Source organism: Amia ocellicauda, chromosome 16 (genome assembly GCF_036373705.1).
Source record: "Amia ocellicauda isolate fAmiCal2 chromosome 16, fAmiCal2.hap1, whole genome shotgun sequence".
NCBI classification, from domain to species: domain Eukaryota; kingdom Metazoa; phylum Chordata; class Actinopteri; order Amiiformes; family Amiidae; genus Amia; species Amia ocellicauda.
The window spans coordinates 12833068-12854317 of record NC_089865.1 but is presented as its reverse complement, the minus strand read 5'-3'; the positions used below and the strand labels follow the sequence as shown (position 1 = coordinate 12854317).

General features: G+C 38.3%; 2 protein-coding genes across 3 annotated transcripts; one reads left to right on the top strand and one right to left on the bottom strand.

Annotated features, from left to right (window-relative positions):
* The first annotated feature begins 143 nt into the window (after positions 1–143).
* Positions 144–17352, top strand: gpr155a (G protein-coupled receptor 155a). Of its 2 annotated transcripts, none has more exons than XM_066687219.1 (16): positions 144–267; positions 3546–4062; positions 5237–5636; positions 5810–5975; positions 6112–6267; positions 7027–7110; positions 7467–7587; positions 7841–7925; positions 8010–8100; positions 8271–8478; positions 8981–9088; positions 10103–10233; positions 10557–10652; positions 10746–10810; positions 11179–11316; positions 12504–17352. In XM_066687219.1, exons 2-16 carry the CDS (start codon positions 3603–3605, stop codon positions 12727–12729), a joined length of 2535 nt encoding a protein of 844 aa, XP_066543316.1. In that variant the 5' UTR covers positions 144–267; positions 3546–3602; the 3' UTR covers positions 12730–17352. The 2 variants fall into 2 exon arrangements, with proteins under 2 accessions (XP_066543316.1, XP_066543317.1); XM_066687220.1 differs by having other exon boundaries at positions 12451–12588.
* Positions 17108–21193, bottom strand: scrn3 (secernin 3). The gene is made up of 8 exons (XM_066687221.1): positions 21071–21193; positions 20362–20539; positions 20080–20261; positions 19712–19911; positions 18652–18864; positions 18220–18382; positions 17859–18030; positions 17108–17643 (listed from the first exon to the last, which is right to left on the bottom strand). Exons 1-8 carry the CDS (start codon positions 21091–21093, stop codon positions 17479–17481), a joined length of 1296 nt encoding a protein of 431 aa, XP_066543318.1. The 5' UTR covers positions 21094–21193; the 3' UTR covers positions 17108–17478.
* Positions 21194–21250: the final 57 nt, after the last annotated feature.

Sequence of the window (21250 nt, the reverse complement as noted above, 5' to 3'; positions counted from 1 at the left end):
GGTCACTGCGCTGATGCACGCCATGAATGCGAATGTAAACCACGTGATGCGCCCATGTGATTGTTCATGCTGCTGCGGTTGGGCCCGCCCCCCAGCGCCGCTGATTGGAGAACGCTCGTCCCGCCCTCCACGCCACAGCACCAGCGCTGGCAGTGATTGGACGAGCTGCGCGTCTGTTATTGTGGCCAGATAGGCCCTGCTGTAGCTACACTGCTGGTACAGAAGCGTAAAGTTGACAATGAAGGGTCGGTTAACAGCAGGTGTAAGGTAAGTGCTGCTTATTTGTCACTGGGAAGGAGGGTGACAATTCATGGACACAGTGTTATGAGTTGTTGGTTTCCTGGAAGTTGGCACAGAAGCAAGGGTTGTCATATCGGTTGGGTAAGGTAGTCACTGAGCCCGGGCATCTCCCATTAATAATAATGCATCACTGATACAAACAATATAGCGTCAATTAAACTAGGGCAGGATCGCAAAAATGACAGTTGTACCCAAAACAACATGACGTATTAAACAAATTATCAGCAGTGGCTATTTTCTTGTTATGCATGTTAAATAACTGCTGCTACATGAGTTGGGCACGTCGTTATAATGTGCTGCTGCTGCGCGTTGGACTAATGATACTTCATGACCCGTATCTGAAGTTACAGCACTTATCGCAACTGCAAACACGACCAGCCTCCAGTAGATGCATGATAACAAGTGCAGGTTTTCCCTCAACAGCTTTTATAAAGTAATCCAGGCAGCCTGGGCGGTTTGTGTTCATTTCCAGTGCCTGAAACTGTAGTGGGAGTGGGGGTCAAGAACAGTGTGGTCAAATGTGACCTGTTTAAATAAAAAGCTGCAGAACAAGTATAGCAAACTTCACATGACATATTGGTACGATTTTCCTGGAAAGTAAAACAGCTCGAGTTGTCTTGGCTGTGTCTTTTTAAGGGTATTGTCTATTGAAGGTTCTTGTGTCCAAGAGAATTACTGTTTTTTGTGTTATTATTTCATAAATTGATGATGATGATAATCATGATAATACATAGTGACAGTAATATATCCCCAAATAGAGTTGATCAAATACCAACATGTTTCTGAAAAGCTGATGGTTCTTAGCCTACCTAGATAAGGTTAGGGTTGTTTTTCTACTGATTTTACTAAGACATATTGGATTGCAGAGTGATGTATATTCAAATTGTAATATTGGCTAGCAATGAGGTTATGGCTATTTGTAGGGTATGTAGCTTTCCTAAACTTAATTCCAGCTACCAATAAACTGAACCATATCCCTAGGCACTACCAATGGCTGAAGCTGAGCCCAAGTCATAAAACTGGACCCTTGCACTAATAGAACACTAAACTCACCCCAGAACCAGAGATAAAGGCTAATTAAGACCCTGACTCAGAGCAACTAGTTTCCTTTATAATTGCAGTGACTGTGACATATCCAGTACATTAATGATAAATAAATGTACTATAAAATAGTCATTTTCACTTTTTGTGTATCATGCTGAATCATAGATAGCCTTCCATTATTTTGTTTAATGGGAGCTATAAAATATGTAGTGTTTTTTCTCCATGGATGCATTTTTGTTGTATAAGTGATCTGATGGTATATTGTTTATTGTTGATTTACTTTCAAAGTGTTTTAGATTACTAGTGCATCAGTCATAAATGCCACATCTTATGTCATACCATTAAACATCCTGATATACATTGATTTAAATTTTTTGGGGGGATTATGATGTGATAAACCAGTTATGTTACCATTGTTGTGTTTATTTACCCTACATCAAATGGGCATATTTTGCTCTCCAAGTAAAGAAATTAAAATGTTTCAGGACATTTCTGTGGATTTTTTCCGGTTACACTTTAATGTTCTCACATGTTTGCACAACTATGTCACCTTGTTCAAATCCTTTGATTACTTATAATGTGTATATGGTTTCCATTAGTTATTATGGTACAGGAAAGTAGTGTTTATGGGTTTATAGGTTTTGGAGGAATCTCTGGATTACCTGTGATTTTAATGGGGATGAATTAGTGTGTTGTTGAAGTGGCCATTCTGTTGCTAGAAGAGAAGAGTAATCAGTAGTACTTTCATAATCTTTAGTTATGTTCCCCTCATGCATACAAAGGGAAAGAAAAGTGAACTGCAAACTTGGGTGTGTTCCTCCAACAATAATTCCATTCAAAAGTGCCTTCAGGGTAACTGCATAACACTTGCATGCAGCCCACGTTAGAGAAGTGGAATGAAAATGCAATTTAACATAGAAAAGAAATGTATAGAATTAGGATACCTCTACATAAATAAGAAGTAAGCTTAGAAAGGAAGCTAACCAATGTTTTCAGGTTATTTAATTAAATCATGAAGTAATGTAGCCTACATCACATTTGGAAAAGCAAATTATATGGTTTTCACAGCAGAGCATTTTTTGTTGTTGTTGTTTTGTTATGAACATGTTTTTGAACTAATGTGGCTTTTGACACATTTCTCCTAGGAGACATGACATCTTTGTGGGCTTATAAATGGCTGGTCAACATTTTACCTTTTATGTGCTATAATGTTGAAATGACTGATCTGTACAGTTAATTACATTCTTCAGAAAGTGACAGTTACAGTTTTTTTCCTCTCTGACCAACTGGTTTTTTTTGTTTGTTTGTGTAGAAAACTCTATGGAGACATTCTGCTAATGCTTCATGATTAGCCGGAACTTCTCATTCATTTAATACACTGACATTGATATGATGTATTAGCTATTATATACTGCTATTTGTAGTTCTTTAATGTTTTTGTATGTTTTCATTTATATGACCTAATGAGAAAAATAAATGATTTAATCAACAAATAAAAATATATACTCATGTCCATGGTATCATCAAGGTTTTGCTTTAATGTTTTTGTGTAGATGAGAGGTTAACAGTGAAGTTTCTAAATGATAGACTGTATTTGACAATCAACACTTAACATGTCAAGTGCAGCTGATGTACTCAGGAGAGAGGAAGGATGCTCAGTTTTGTTTTTCAAATTTGGAATGACTTGATGTTACTTAAAGGGGAATTAGTGTGGTTCCTAAACTTATGGTTTTGTGTGTCTTTACATGTTGCAAGATGTATGGCATTTTTCCATTTCAATTCTATAATATAAGAAACATTTAACACTTTAAAATGTAAGACTCGCCAAATAATGTTTGGATGTCAAAAGCCAGCAAAATACAATGCCAGCTATTTCATAGAAGACATGATAGATTATATAAAACATAAGTCTTTCATAAAAAAAAAAAAAAAATACAGTGCTTCTGTAGTTTTTTGGCTGTGCTTTCACTATCCAGGAAGTTATGACTGGACGCATCCCGAAACCCTGAAATACCACAAAATGGCTTTTAACATGGGCCATCAATTGGTGAATTTTAAAGTGTTTCTAAGTTGCTAGTGCGATAGAAACAAACTGGAAAAATCCCTTACATCTTAGCCTTTTTATTATTAGCAACATTTTAAACCTCTATTCCACAAAATTTTCAGATTAATTAATGATAACATCTATTTTTTTTTTCTAGAGCTGAAAGCAACTGAAGAGCTGCAACCAGCTTTATCTGACGCCAGCAGTGGGTTACATGTCTCTGGTTCGTGAAGCTGAGCTTTCGGGGCTCCTAGGCCCTGCAGCCATGGCGGACAGATATTTGCTGAACCAATCCCCCAACTCCACCTCGTCTTCTCCATCCATGTCAATAGATCAGCTCTTCCCAGCCTTACTGGAATGCTTTGGGATCATCCTCTGTGGTTATGTTGCTGGGAGGGCGAACATTATAACCTCTTCCCAGGCCAAAGGGCTGGGGAATTTTGTCTCAAAATTTGCACTTCCAGCCTTACTGTTTAAGAACATGGTGCTGCTGGACTTTGCCAATGTCATCTGGTCTTTTCTGTATAGTATTCTCATTGCCAAGGTGGCCGTGTTTGTTATTGTCTGTGTTTTAACACTGCTGGTTGCCAGTCCGGAGAGTCGCTTGAGTAAAGCTGGTCTCTTCTCCATTTTTGCTACCCAAAGCAACGACTTTGCCTTGGGATACCCTATTGGTAAGTGTACTTTTATGACTACAATAATGCTCTAATTTCTGAAAACATAGTCCCAGATTTCCATTGAACTGTTGTGGTAGAGCTATGGTGAAGTAACAATTCAAACAGAAGTAGTAATGCTGATGTAGAAAAGAGTGTGTTCATTCTTTTAAATGGTTAAAATTTGAAATGTTCATATATTGACTGAACTTCATATAAGTCCTGAAATGATGTAAAGTACCTAAAGAATGTAACAAATAATTTATTAAATTGACCATTTCGTGGGGTTAAGAACTGAACTAATAACAAACTATGGACAGAGTTTGTGTTATTCCATTCATCTATGTTCTAATTAAAAACGTATTACTGTTGTCAACGTCTAATTTGTAAAACAAAATATTATGGATGTACTGTGTTAGATTAAACACATTTATATTTAGTTGTTCTGCTTTTAAATGTTAAGTCTTCATTTCTCTACTTCCCCTTTTCTGTAAACTGCTCCTAATGTTTTGGGGTTGAATTTTTAAACACTGTCTTACTAGTATAAAAGTCTGTATTTGGAAGTTGTATACAACTAAATGCCTCAAAGGTACTTTTTGGTTGACATCCTGCAGACTTTATTTATTTTCTTATATATCTAAATAGCTTCAAATGTGATCTTTGATCTGATATTGAAGCAACATTTTAATCGCATGACTAAATATTCTATTTGTGCAACTTACTGGTCATCTCACCTGACAGGTATTGCCTCAGTGTAGTCAAGAAATCACTTTGAAAAAAGATTATATCTGAACTTGCTCATGGTTGTTTTGTGGTTAGAAACCACGTTGTCCTGTACTGGAATAAGAGCATCTGCAATGCAGCAGAAAACCACAGAAAAGCTGCATTTGTACTTGAACATTGATAACACCAGGTGCAAATAAAAAAATAAAAAAAAGTTCCCACTTCTTGTTTGTATTTTTAAGCTAAGTTTTTTTTTTTTTTTCCCCCTCCTATTTAAATAATTGTATTTCAGCAGGTAGTTTTTTTTTTTTTCCTAGACTCAATTTCATGGAAAAAACTACTTTATGTACAAATCAAGCCACCTCAAATGTATGTGGAAACCAATTTAGATTTTATTATGATTATTATTATTTTGATCTACTATTTTTTCAGAAAGTGACTTCACTTTTGTACATGTTTGTTTCCCTCGCAGTGGAGGCGCTCTATAAGGATACGTACCCAGAGTACCTGCAGTATATTTACCTGGTGGCTCCCGTGTCCCTCATGATCCTGAACCCAATAGGGTTTGCCTTCTGTGAGATTCAGAAGTGGAGGGAGCACCGAGGCCAGCAGCACAACAAGCTGAAGATCGTGGGGGTCGTGGTCCTGCAGGTCCTGAAGAACCCCATCGTGTTCATGGTGGTCATTGGCATCGCCTCACACTTCATCCTGAGACAGAAGATCCCTGTCTTCATGGCCCAGTTTGTGGATGGCTTGGCAAACTCCTTCGGGGGATCTGCTCTGTTCTACCTCGGCCTCTCCATGGTTGGACAACTCAGGAAGCTCACCAAGTCCACCTTTGTTTCACTTATCCTGCTCATCACAGCCAAGCTGTGAGTAATGCAGGCACAGGTGTAAATGTCTGTCACTCTGCACAGGGTTTTTCCTGTCGTTTGTTAAAGATGCACACACGCTCCATGTGAGAGACTGAGTCCTGTGATTCTCTTGCTTTGGCCTTGGTTTTCATAGATGCTGCCAGTCATACTAGTCATTTTCTCCTCTTCAGGTTGGTGATGCCTCTGATCTGCAGGAATATGGTTGAACTGCTGGATAAGGGCAACAGTTCAGTGAACCACACCAGTCTCTCCAATTATGCATTTCTCTATGGAGTCTTCCCTACAGCTCCCAGTGTAGCAATCTATGCAGCCCAGTACAATATGGAGCTAGAAATTGTAAGTGCTGAATCAAAATGTTGAGGTTTTGATTGAAAAAGACTGATTTACATTTTTTACCATTGCTTGTTAATATACTTTAATATTTTATATATGCTTTGCACTGTTCTTACTAATGCATCTATTTCTTTTTTAGGTTACCTCAGGAATGGTCATAAGTACATTTGTTTCTGCTCCAATTATGTACGTTTCTGCTTGGTTACTGACAATACCATTAATGGATTCAAAGCGATTAGCAACTGCACTTCAAAGTGTCAGCTTTGACATAAGTATTGTCAGTTTAATTGCTGTGGTGAGTTTATGTTTTAACATTATAATTTTGCCCTGTAGGTTGGTTTAATGTTTTTTGTATTTAATGATTATCTTCCTTTCTTGGTATTTACTTTTCAATAACATAACCATTGGCTTAGCTTTGTTGAAGAATTACGAATTAACTAACACAGGCTGTTTTGATTAATGTCAATGCCAATGTATCTTATGTTGGCCAGGTTTGTTCTTTATATGTCACAAATAGTTACATTTATTATGTATTCATGACCTATTGTATAAGCTTCATGCTGGTGAATAGAAAGTTTATTTTGATGGTTAAAATTGTGTGCACAAGTGCAGTGTAAATAAGATTGAAAGACAAATGACCACAGCAAGAACTAAACTCTAGGTTTCAGCACATTCTCTCCAGCGCAGTGGTTAATGGTATCAGTTTCTGAAGGAACACACACAGCAAGCAGTGTCTACGATGTTGTAAGATCCTAGTTGGGTAACTTTTTCCCAACTGTTATATGACTGAACTATGATCTCATTTGCTCAAACTGATTTTGCAACATCTTTCTCTAAGTTTGCGAAAATCACTGAATAATCACTGTGTCGAGTTCTCAAATATAATGTCACCGGAAAGACTTCTTGTTAAATATGTGAGAATGCACTTATATCTTTGTGTGTTACTTACTGTGTTCATGGCTTTAATTAATATCTGATTTCTTGTTTGTACCTGTTTGAGAACTGAATGGAGCTGACAATTGTGAAACATTGTGTTTTGTACTCTGTGTTGTAGGTCTGGACTGTGACTGTCCTGCTTCTCAGCAAAAAATTTAAGAGGCTCCCTCACATGTTCACTATGAACCTGCTTGTGGCACAAGTAAGGATGAGTTAGTATGCACTATTGCATTAGGTGTATGTAGGTTTTAAATTGAGCTTGTCTCCTCCGCCACTGTGATACACTGTTACTGGAGCTTCCAGAAGAAACCTTTTTTTCATTTTTGTTTTAAATATTACAGATCAATTATTTGTATTGAATACAATGTTATGTTATATTATGCCAGGTATCATAATATTATGTTTATGGTGATTTGAACATAGACTGCATAGTTAAGTTCACATATAGATGCCCATCACCTAGAACCTACATCTCTTGTTAGAGAAAATGAACGTGACATCAGAACCTGCTTCCCACAATATGAATGCAGTTTCATAACAAAAATGGTTATTTTTCAGTTTCTTGTCTGCGTTGGAATGATCTTGTGGAACTTTATTATAAAGCAAGACAACTTTATAAGCCAGATCCTGTCATTCATCCTACTCTACAGCTCCCTTTACAGCACTTACCTGTGGACAGGTAGGCCTGTGTCAGTTACTGCACAACAGCAATGCATAGGATTGAGATCACCCAAGTCATGAACACCCTGATATATTTCTCTGAGGAAAAATACTTAAAAACAAGATCCATTAAAATACTGTCTGAATTGCCTGCAAGAAAACATGTCCACATTTCAAGAAATATGTATCCTTATTGTTTAACCTTTTTACTTTTTACTATAATAATGCAAGTAGAAAGAAGTCTGAAAAAGCTTCCTCTTTTTTTATTTTAGGCCTTATCGCACTTTCTCTGGTCCTAGTGAACAAGGACGATGAGCTAAAGGTTCAGCCCGCTGTCTTCATGATCGCAGGCTGGGGGTAAGTCACACTCCTTTTCCTGAGATTGCTTTTTGAGGTAACCCTGGCTCCTGTGTTTATCCCCCCTGTTTTTGATTTCCACAGAATTCCAGCATTTATAGTTGGGATCCTTCTGATTGCTGGGGAGAAAATGCCTGACAACATTGATTCTGCTTTCTTTTATGGAAAACATCAGGTAAGAAATACAGGAGAGTGAGCATGTTGCCACTTTCTCAACTCTCTGTTTCTTCTGTTTGAATTGATACTGATTGCTGCTGCTTCAGATCTGAAGACATGGATGCATTTCAAGTCATACACAGATCAGTTCAACTCTTAACGAAGGCTGACTGTGGGGTTTTGTTCTAGATCATCAGCACTGCTGTGGTGCTCTCCTGTAGTATCCTTCTGGCAGGAGCGTCACTGATGGGGCTCAGTAGAGGCAGACAAGACCCTGGCTATCAAGCTTTAGATCGCACCTCAATTACAGGAACCACAGAGGATCTGAGGACGCAGAATAGCCAGGACAGCCAGACGAGCCCTGAGGCAGCGCAAGAGGACATCAACGTTAACAGAGGTGTGGATCCCACTGGGGTCGTCAATCCTTAGTGGAAAGCATGGATTCGAAAATCTGACGTTTACTTTAAGCAACCAAGGTCCCATATCTGTATCAAATTTCTGCATGAAGGTGTCATTATTTATTTTAAGGTGATACAACCTGTAGTACCATTTTAACGTTAGGTCAAGCCTGTATTCGTTTAACCATTGCTTCTGTGGACCTTGGTTTAGTTGGTTTGTTATTTGTTTCATTTGTTTTGAAACCACAACCCAAACGATTTTAAACTGTAACCAGCCATTACCACCTCAGATAAGGCATGACACTCCCTCCCTTTTCATGACTTATTGACCAGCATATAACACAGCCAATGAAGGAGCATTGCATGTATTTGTTTGCTTCATCATCAATTCCAAAGAAAAATAATTGTGTTAATACTTGGAACTACTTGTTAATTAATGCAGTTTGATCCCATCCTAAACGTGATTTTGATTTTAATTGGAACTGTTATTTCTCCTGACAGAGAGCTGTGCCTGTGAGCTGGCCAGGGGAGTGAATTGCTGCTCTGTTCAGCCAATGCCGGACATGATTGTCAGCACAAACCTGCACGAAACGCCAACCACACAGTCAGGTACTGTTTCAGAACAGAAGCAAAATATTTAATACTTGAGTAATTAAGCTAATTTAGAACCTGTTAAGATTTGCTTTCAATCTTCTGTTGCTGAGATTTCATCCTGTTAGGATAGGAAAACTCTTTTCGGGGAAATATTTCATATAATCTTTATCAAGGGCCTCCAATCCTGGTCCTGAAGGAAGTATGCTGGTTTTATAGACTTTTGAGTCCCTGACACTTTCAGATCATTGGGAAGATTAGTAAAATTCACAATAAAAACTCTAATTAAGTAGCTCAAGTGGGGCAAAAATCTGAAGACATGACATGGGGCCCAGTGATGTGTCATTCGTCCCAGAAAAAGTCATATAACAATGCAAGTCCCCGAACTGAAGTCAGACTTGCTTTGCATCACCGCCAGATTATAACATACCAGCCTACTGTCTCCTGCTTATAATTGTAATTATTATTACATTTGTTTAAGATGCATTTTGCCACTGAAGGAGGAGTGGCCTTTTAGCTTAATGTATAATACAAACTGCAGTTGCTTGCAGAGTCCTGAAGGCTGAGACCCTGGGCCAGTGTCTTAATCCTGTTCAAAGTTATATATGTATTCCTTTCTCTGGAGAGAGGTAATCCTAACATCTGTGTAGGTCCTTTGCTGAAGTTTTTTTTCTTCTTCCTACCTTGCTCAGCACACAAAAAGTCACGATCAAATTAAATGGGTGTGGATTCTTTCATAACATTCAGTCTTGAAAGTTTGATCTGTAATTTTCCACTGTTAAGTAATAGTCAAATGAGGTTTGTCAGGTGCACATTAACAGCCAAGTTCCTCCTTTACAATATTTTATTAATTAAATTGTGTATGCATGTAATTCTCTTGCCATGATTTCATATTAGTGAAAAGAGAATGCTCTCTGTGTCTCTTTTGTTTTTTGGTCCACTATAAATCTTTAAAACATATAGTAAAAGCCATTTTGAAATGGCACCAGCACAAATGCATTGAATGTCCTTGTGTTTGGTTGTTTTGCGCAGGTCAGTGTGTGAGCCACTGTGTGTCTCCCAGTTGTATCTTGGCGCAGGAGGAGCAGCTGCTGCAGAGCTCGGACCGGCAGCTGGCCAGACACGTGCTGCTGTGTCTGCTCCTCATCGTGGGCCTGTTCGCTGTGAGACCACTTTCTGTACCTGATTAGACCAACTAGTCTAGTGTCTAATTAGTGTGCTGGACGGCTTATATTTGCATATGTTAAACCGCATAGTTGTCATAAGTCATTTTCATACAAGTTCACATAAAACCTTTCTAGATAATTGCTGTAGTTTTAATATGAATGTTTTACTTAGAAAATTATAGAACTGTCATACTATATTTTAAAAGCCAAAGCAAGGAATGAATGATGTGTAAATTCCGGGATTTTGATCATATCTCCAATTTGATAAAATCTCGACCAGATCATATCAGAGTTGGTCACCCAAAGCTTTTGTGTTGCAGAACCTGTCCAGTTGCCTGTGGTGGCTGTTTAACCAGGAACCTGGGAGGCTATATGTAGAACTGCAGTTTTTCTGTGCCATCATCAATTATGCACAGGTATTTCTGTTTTAATTCCCTCAATGCATTTCTTTTAAATGTTATTAAGCAATGCAGATATGAACCTTATGTTTCACTATTCTCTCTTCCCAGGGCTTTTTTTCATTTGGTATTTTTGGTATGGATAAACATTTGATTATCCTACCCTTCAAAAAGAGGTAAGCATCTTCACATTGTGGTAAAGTACAGCATGGTGTACAAAAACATTTGCTGCTCTTGTAGCTTTTTGCAGTTGATGGTGGCTTGAGTAAGTTAAAAACGGTCAAAGAACCAAAGAGCTCTTTGATAGATCAGTATTGAAAATATTGTACCAAAAAAAGTACAACCTTTCCTCTGTTCAGCTGCTCCTCAACCTTTTGGATTTCTGGACACCAGTGGAAGGAGTGACCAGATTTTAAATGAAAGATGCAGCCTCAGAGAAACATTGAGGCATTTCTGTAGACCTATGCATGTCCTCCACCAGACTGCATTCTGGGAACTAATTGATTGGTGTTAATTTATTGGTGCTTGTGCTATTCTTTACCAGACTGGCAAGTCTGTGGCAAAACCGAGACAAAGCAGAGGAACCGGACACTGCGGTCCCAGAGGAGATCAGGATGACTTGCACACAGTTTGTCAGATACCACCAGGAACAGTGTGTCCGGGACATAGTGCGGGAGAGAAGGTATGCAATCACGTCTCCACATTCACCTTTAAATATATTAATCTCCATTCCATTAACACTAAATGCCCAATGTTGCACACCTACCTAGTTAAGCCGCACCAGTAAAAATCACAGATCACAATGAAAGACTATAACCACAATATGTATTTATTTTTATTGTAATATATATTATTTAATTGCAAAATATAGTATTCAAAATTACAAAAATGGGAACTATTTTATTACATGTACAAAACCAGCTACAAAAATAAGAAAATCTACATTTGGTAGATATAATTTTTCTGTTTGGGCAGTGCCCTTGCCACAGACAGCCATTGTGCATATGGCACAGGTGGATGGGATTGATGCCACTTTTCTTGAGTGTGTGTAACCGTCGATTACACCTCCGTTTCGTATCAAAGTTGCAGACAGAAACTTAGAGACAGCAATGCTGAAGAGAATATTCTAACCACAGATCAAAACATCAGAAGCGCACTTCTTTAAGGAAGCTTTCTAGTGTTATAGAGATGATCACACTTCCTCTAGCTTGTTTATTTCAGACCTTGGGGCTCTACAGAGATTCTGTAACAAAATGCTGAGCTGTGTATGAAATTAACTGTCACTAAAAAAGATAATGGTATTCTGCTATTTTCAAATCTCTTCCTAAGTTCCATTTTTTTTTTCTCAAACTAACAATTAACAATATTTTGCTTATTTTCACAATGATTCTCAACACATCCCTGTCAGTGTGCAATAAACAGAAACTACAGGAAGAAAACTAATCTTTAGTCAGCCTTGGTATGTGTTAATATCATTTGAAATTAAGTTAAAATTGATCTCCACCAATTGAGCTTGTAAATTCAGTGTGCATTTGATTATAATTGATACACATCTTTATATAGAGAAACCATCTAATATTCTTGCAAGTCACAGCAAATAATTAATGACAAGAAAAGTTAGCTTTCAGTTGGTAGTTTATAACCTATGACATCCATTCTGCTTTATGCTGGATAACAAAATAAAAATACTTTTGGTATTTTCATTTGGCTTTGCTAATTCTCCTGCTTTGTTCAGCAACTCTTGCCTTTTTTTTTATTCTTCTTCTGCCCTTCCCAATTCCTCTGTCCCTCGCTTTCTCTCTCCTCTGCCAAGCAGTTCTGGTGAAAGCTTAGCAGGCCAAGTGGGTGAATCGTTCCTTTGATATACAGGTGTGGAGAGAAGAGTTTGTCGGGCGTTTTTTGGGGCAGTGATCTGGTGGAGTGGCTGGTCCGCGTTGGCCTGGCCCACGACCGCGGGGAGGCGGTGCTGTACGGAGAGCAGCTGATGCAGGGGGGGCTCCTGCAGCACATCACCGACGAGTTTGGGTTCCGGGATGAGAACCTGCACTACCGCTTCACAAAGCATGGCAGGACTGGAGCGGGACTGAGAGTCTAAAGGCAACAAGTAGAAACAAAGAAGACCAGCGGCATTCGCTTTAGCTTTCAACTTCACTTCACTCATTAGACACTCAGTGTGTTGCATGAAAAGCAGACCGCAGCTGTTGTAGAACTAATCTAGACTATGAATGTCCTCTCAGTTATCCTTTTGGGATCGGGCAGTTGGGACTGCGTATGTACAGAGAGACATGTCAAAGGAAGAAACTGCCCTCTGGGTAGCATGTTATCCCTTCCCAGGAAGCACAGCTGTCCGAGTGCAGCCTGTCTGGGGAATGTCTTCCCTTCTTTTTCAAGATTGAAACGGTTGTGTTTTTTGTTTTTGTTACCTCATATCATTTTATAAAGGTTCTAATTGGATTTCAGAGGTATTTACCTGTTCTAGTACTGTTCTAGGCCATAGCTATGATGGAGGAGGAATGGGTTTGTATGCCAGTTGTCTTTTTTTGAATCATTTCAGATACCATGTAAAAAAACATGGCACCTGGGTACCTTCTCCCTGTTTTCACATTCACATGATCAATGTTTTAAGTCTGTCCCAGATAAACTACAGCATGTTAGACTATGTATTAAATGTGGCCAGACAAACTGCTTTGTCGCCGGATGAGGAGGTACATAGATTGCATGTCTGTATTCAGGCTGTTGGTTCACTTCTTGTATGTCTTGTATGTATGTGTTTTTTTTCTGTTGTACCACTGTGGTTCTGCTGAGAACCCCTTCTTTGTGGTTTAGGTGATGGGTCAAGTATTTGTTTCTGTATTTCTTTTTCGTTACAGTCTGTCAATACTGATCCAAGAAAGGTGCTTCTTTACATATTAAGAAGTGTTAAACATAGCAAACACAAAGTATTTTGGCAAATTATTAACACAGCAAAAGATATTTGTTAAAAAGTTAACCAATAAGAAGTTAAGTGTTAGATAAATAAGTTACCATCAAATAAGGCATCTGTAAAATAATAGATAACTGCAGTATTAAAGAGGAGGAAAGAATTTAACATCCAGATATCTCATTTCTTGCCTTAACTAATTTGCTAACCATTGATTATATACATTTAAAGTCTAGAAATCACATGAACTGCAATAAGGTGGATAATTAGTAACTTGCTGTATTCTGGCAGCTAATGTTTTATCATGGCATTGAATTTTATTTCTAGTCTTATTTTTCTTGTTAAATTTGTTAGTTCTCCCTTCAATAGTCATTTTTCACACTCCCGCCAAACATGGAAGATTAAGGCAGCTACAATTTTCCTATTGTGAATTTGCAAGGATAGCTCAAATTACATTCCGATGGACTACTTGAAACAAACTGACAAAAAGAGCTTGTACTTGTATTGTAGAGAGCAGATGTGGCTTTGGGTCATGATTCTGTTTCAATCTGAGACCTGGTCCTGCATGAAATCTGGGGCAGCTTTGTCCATTACAACTGCTCATATTTAAGGATTAATTTCAATTAAATAATGGGACTGACAATAGGCACTTTTATAGTGTGTGCCACTTATGTAGTTAGTAAGCTACATCTTGTAAACATCAGTTATAATCTATACATTTAAATAAAATGTATACAGCAAATATTTTGAAAGTAGTCAGAAATGCTGGTCTCATTTATACGGTGGCTTGTTGAGGACATGGGGAAAAAAAAAAAAAAAATAGTCACTCTGGTTATCTCGTGATCACAACATAAATTACCCCCGTTAACTTGTGATCACAACAGAGTGGTCTGGACCACTGCGCACTGGTCTTAGAGCAAACTGAATGTGCCTGGCATTTGTTTTAGTTTTCTTGACACAACTCCTAACCAACCACACTACAATCATAATAATCATAAACATGTTCATATTAGCATATTCTACGTGTACCTATTTGTAAATAGGTTCATTCTGCATAATGAACACGTTACAAGTGACATAACCCCTCAGTACAGCATTCAGCCCCTTTCATAGAAAGGTTCTGTGTTGTGGTGTAGTGGGCTGAACACTCTGCTGGGGTGGAAGTGGAGGGCGCTCAATGAAAATGGCTCGAATCCCCAGTGCGGTGCTTCAAATGCATACTATAATAATAATGTTTTTACTGTTATTATTGTTCCGTACAATACAGGGGTTGGAATACGTCTGTTAACCATTGAGTATAGTTATGCCTGCGTTCATCTCTGTACAGTTGCTGAGGTCTGGACCACACTGACCGAGTTGGCCGAGTGGTTGAATCACCGCACAGTGGTCCCTTTTGATATGCATTAAATTGTTTGTGTATGGTTTTATACAGTTTTAACTGTTACATATGTGGTGGTCTCAGTACACTGTATGTTTTTCACTTTGATTACTTTGATTAAATACACCTATATCACATTGGCACATTTTAAGTTGTGTTCTCCCCCTGCAGTTCAATGTTTAATTTAATAATTTAGTATTGAGTATTTAAAGCCCCTGTGTCACCATTTAAGGGGTGGCCACTCCTTTGATGTGTAGTCTTTCAATTGCAAGACATAAAACAATTTTCATTAGCCTTGTTGAAAATAAAACCGAATGTGTTGATACAGCACTACCCCAGTCTCAGCGTTGTCTCATGAAAATGACAACACTTCCATTTTCTCTGATAGCGAGAGAGAACGTTATCTCATGATCATGAGATAACCAGAGGGGCTTTTTATTCTTCACGCCTTAACAAGCCACCATACATTTAACTAATTTGGGGGGTGGGAAAAAGGGTACAAAACATGTTATTGAGATCATGCTTAACAGATTTGCTCTTTAGTTTTGCAAAAGGTACATAAGGTTTTTAATTTGAAAAGGCCTGATTCTAAGAAGGGAACATTATGTAGATGTTGGATTTATCCATTTTAAGGCATTGAAAGATGTTCTTGTGAGTTTACACTTCAAAGCATCAATGTGGGTGTAACTAAACTGAATGTAGGTTCACACACACACACAACTCAGCTAGTATAGGGTGCAAAAGGAAATTATTTTTTGAAGTACAAGAAAAACAAAAACAAAAAACGAGCTCCTCTGGAGTCTACCTTTCCTATTGCAGGTCCCTCTCTCTCAGCACAAGACAAACAGTTGGCAAACAATCCAAATCAAAATTCTCTCTCTGTTGTTTGGACTTGAGTATATGATTTACAAAAGTACAACATTGTGCAGCATTCTGATGATTTTTGTACACATTTCAGATGATTGGTGTTAAATGACAGTCTCTTTCTCTGGTCTAGCTGGATGTTAGCGATTGCAGATTTTGTTTGTATGCAAGGAGGCAGGCCCCCTACAAGCAGAATTGGACAATTTGCCATAGTTACAGCACAAGTCGAATTGCTGGAATTTGCATTGTCTGTGAAGCTTTTAGCCCATATAACCTGCACCGTGATACGTTTCATTAAATCTTGACTGGTGCCGACTATATTTACAGCAACCACCATAATAATTTAGTAGATTTTGTTCTATTACAAAATTTCTGGAGCAAAATATCAGTTGGGGTTTATCCTTCAATTTGACTCTATGTGAGGCACTCAGTGTAAACCTAGTGAGTGTTTTCTTAATGTTGAAGTTGCAGCTGGTAGTGAGTGGCATGGATGTTTAGATGAGATACATATTTTGTGTAGCAAGCATGCAAGTAGTTTTCAGACCACTGTGGTCCCACACAGCACAGAAATACTGAGGTTTCCTCCCAGGGAACATATGATCATTTGATCAGTCCTGTTTGTTGGATCATTTCATATTTGCTCATGGTCTATAATGGAAAGCTCCATATAGACCCACAGATAAATTAATATGTTCTTTAAGATAATGCCTTAACACAAGATTTTAAAAAGGATGATGACCTGCAAAGAATAGTGTATTAATAATGGAAAGTTGTTAACTGCAAAACTCAGATATGCATTCTTAAAAAACCTGGAAAAACATGATTTTATTTATTTATCATTTAAATATTGTTTATAATTTGCCTTTGCACTGATACTACCTTACTTCCCTTGTTCCTTTTCTTTGAATGTTGTATTGGTTTAATTATGTAAGTTTTCTTGTGGAAAAAGCCAATTAAATGTTTCTGCAGTAATGTAATGTGGGACCACAATGTGTCACTATCCCTTAATTAGAGATCACATCGGTACAAACGTTAATTTTCAAGAAAACGCGTTTTTGTGTTTTTTGGTTTGTGAGATTTAGGATATACCTGGAGTGTCTGCCAGCAATGTTGTCAGTGAAAAGGTGTGAGACAGTCTGCTGATTGGAAGCACAGCAGTGAAAACATTTATTTATTTATTTATATATATATATATATATATATATATATCGACAGAAAACTGAATTTCTGTTGCCATTATAAGTATTTGAGACATGGGGTGGGGGTTGACGTTTACTTGAATATGACACAAAAAGATCAAGGAATACTACACGGGGTTCTTATTTATTTATTTTTTCAAGTGAATATGCAAAATTCTGAAACTGATATGCTGATGTGCAAATTAATGCACTGATCTTACCAATATTTGCCAAATTGTAGATCACTATGCATGTTGTTTAACTGCAGGAAAACTGTGTATACTGACTATTAACATTTTATAGAAAACTGACTCCCAGTATTAACACATTACAATGTCAATGTCATTTTCTAAACATAAAAAATGGTGAACAATTAAATGTGTGTGTGTGTGTGTTTGTTTACAACTCATTTAACTATGAAATATGGCATATTTTCTCTTTTTTTCTTGTTGATGCTGTATTTAGAATAATTAATCTATTAATGAACATATCAGTTTAAACCTCTTAGCTGTACACTTTTAATTCTTCTTCAGTGGTGTTGGCAAAAATATGCACAACTAATGTAGTGTCTTCAATACCACTTTGTAAAAACTGATCCATTTCTGCCATTTTCTCTTTTTCAAGCCGTCTCATATTCTTCAACATTTCCGCACCCTTCCCCTGCAGAAACTAAAAAGATAGAAAGTAAGAAATTCAACATAAGTCATCACGTAGTGCTTATATAAACTTTAAAGTCTGAGAATTGAAATCCTATATATCTTGTAAAAATGTAGCCTATTAAAAACTCCTGGATTAATGATTCCAATGTGTTTGTGGGATCATAAGTCACAGCTTGAATTTTGAATACAGTCAGATCATGCAAATGCACTGAGGAGAACAATCACCTCCATTTTCGCAGCTGCCTCTTCGTGTTTCTTGTACAACTCATGTTTGCGGTCTGGCTTTGACTGAAAGCGGGGGGTTTTCTTCACAGGGTCTTCTGGGCCATAGCTAGGTGAGCATGTTTTTTTCAGCTGTGTAATATTTTTCACAAAAACGAAGGGCTTGAAAACAGACCTGTTAAATGAACCAGAACAAGCTGCAGCAATTAAAACCGATTGTTGCCTGAAACACATTACAGAAATCTCACAATCTTCTCCACAGTTTTAACACTGTCTGTATGCCATTGCAAAATATTACCAGTTTATGAATGATTTTGCAGAGTACGGTTTTCAAAGTAGATGTGATCAGACAGTGTGACGTCACCTTTCGGGATCTGGCGTTGCAGTGAAATAGTGCACGGCAGGCAGTGTGGGGTCTCTGGGCAGAATGGAGACCATGCTCCCAGTTGTCATGAATCCACCCTCCATATTGATGCCACTCTCTTTATCTCTGAGGATTTCCATCATGGTTTCAGCTGTAATGTTTCCTATTAGACAAAAGAACTGTATCACACTGTCTGCAATTTGTATACATATATATCTAAATTGGATACATGTACATCCTTTATTCTATCTTGACAATAAACTGAAATAACAGCACATCTATTGTGAAATATAAGTCTGCATGTCGGTCAGGTTTTGCATGACCTTGATATAATGAATTAGTCTACTTCCCCCAAAACTGGCACATAACCTACATCTGCTTAACATTGTTATTAAAGAGCATATTCTAGATGAAAAACAAAATGCTGATAACCTTTATTTTTCTCCAGAAGTTTGCGGCCTTTACAATATCTGCTGCCAGACGCATCGATTCTGGCTGTGTTCATGTATGAAAAAACGCCTGCAAAATTGAACTCCCTCTTTGAATCCCACCAGCCTTTGCTTCTGGCGTACTCTCTGAGCTCTGGGTGCTCCTTGTCGATCCTGGTAGTGATTGAGAACTGGTTTGAAATGTTGCGAGGTCCCTCTGAAACAAAATCCGATGTGTTTAATACATATAATTCTGCAGAATTAAACATTGCCTACTGTGCAGACAATAGTGTAATTGTGAGAGATTATATTTAGAAATAAGGAATCAAACATTTTTCTTTATTGTGCAGTGGGTATAGGGATCGGAATAGGGTTAGATTTGGGGTTTGGCTGGGGTTAGGGTTAGCTTTTCAAGTAAATGTTGACTTTTGAAAATTAGGGTTGCATTTTTACTGGGTTAACTAAAATGAATTGTTGTGGATTGGGTGCTTCAAATGATGGTGTTGGCAAGGTTGGGGTTAAATATACAGTTAGGTCCATAAATATTTGGACAGTGACACAATTGTCATCATTTTGCCTCTGTACACCACCACAATGGATTTGAAAGGAAACAATCAAGATGTGCTTTAAGTGTAGACTTCTTCTTTAATTTGAGGGTAGTTACATCCAAATTGGGTGTACGGTGTAGGAAGTACACATTTTTATATGTGGTCCCCCAATTTTAGGGACTCAAAAGTATTTGGACAAACTAACATAATCATTAATTAAATTGTGGGTTTCAATACTTGGTTGCAAATCCTTTGCAGTCAATAACTGCCTGAAGTCTGGAACCCATAGACATCACCAGATGCTGGTTTCTTCCCTGGTGATGCTCTGCCAGGCCTGCACTGCAGCTGTCTTTAGTTCCTGCTTGTTCTTGGGGCATTTTGTGTCTCTGTCCAAATATGTATGGACCTCACTGTGTTATATTTTACCTATCTGAAGTATTGGCTCTCATAATGGACAGCATGAGATATGCATGGTTTATAGCAAGTCAGTTGTGTCCCTTCATGTTCAGGATTTACCTGTTATTTTCTCTGCTGCCCAGTACTTCCCAGACGTCTCCAAAACCCAGGCTTCTGTCCTGTCCGTGATCAGGAAGCTGTTGTGATAATTAAAGCTGCACTCATCTTCCATGCAGTTCCCTCCCTGGCCGTACTTTTCGAGTAGGTCCACGATGACATCCAGAGCCTTCTCGGCGGTGTCTGCCCTTTCAAGACCAAGTCTGAAAATGCAAGACATGAGGAGCACAATATTACAAACCTCCAGTGTAACTTTCCTATGTTACAAGCCTTTTTACTGCGGCTGCAACAGCAGAACAAGTGATGAGTGGTGAACGTGGAAGGATACTGTTCATTCTTCTCAGTATTTGCATTCTCAGGTGCTCACTCACCGGACCAGATCCATGCCAAGCAGAGCTTCCGAGTCGCTGACCTCATCCTTCCCCCACACGGCTTCATTGCCTATACACACTTGGTGTTCGTTTGCCCCCATCTCAGCTCCCCACAGCCAGGCCGGTCGGCTCAGCACCACTGCGTACGTCTGTGGAACCTGGTCAATCTTGATGTATGTGCACTAAGATGGAGAAAAGAGCAAGAATTATGTTGTGTCCAAAAAAACGGATAACTAAAGACAAGTGGGTATGTTAGTGCAAAAGGGTCTGAATATTGTTTACCTCCAGTTTGTCTCCGGCACTGTATTTTGCAGCAGGGAAATAAACCACCTCCTGTACTTCATCGCAAGGCCGGTCTGAGTTCTTGCCAAAGATGACACGTTCTCCAACTGTGGATGGAGGGAGAGCCACGAAGGTGTCACAGGAACAAGGGTAGGACGGGGCACTGGGAGCTGCCATCCTGCACAACACAATAATTAGCCTGCATGAGAAAACCTGCAGAGTACTGTTGTCTTGTAGGATCTTTATTATTACTATTATTACCTTCCAATAAACACTAAATCCTCCCACAACTTAAACAATTAAAAATAATGGTGGAATGCCTCTAATGTAGTTTCTACCAACATTAAACTGCAACAAAATAAATTAAATCATCGCCACCCACTGCTACTACTTCTACTAACCTACAAACTTTTTTTCTTATATAAATTAGTTTTGAGAATGGTAGCATCTCAGCACTTTAAATAATATAAGCCCCATATATATGCTTATATCTATATACTACTTTAAATGATTATAAAGGGCAAGGTAGAAGGTTCATACAATATATTACTAATTATAATAATTTGGCTGACATGTTGGGATCCATAGATAGGTCCTACAAAAAAAGTTTCCAGAAGGTGTTCGTCTATTTTTAGTGCATTTGATTTGTTTTTCGCTATTGGCATTCCAATGTATTATTTCTAAATGCGCACACTTTTAAAGTACTTACTGTGTTACTGTCACAGTGGACATCTCAAATGGTAGCTCCGGCAGTTTAATCCGACTCGTTTCTCCGGGCTTTTCAGTTTCTATTCCTCGGTTCAGCTGCAGCCTGTGTTGTGTCAGGTGATCCACGCAAACAGTCGCTTTCTGGTTCCTCAGGTTTACGCAGTTCTGCGCAGAGCTGCAC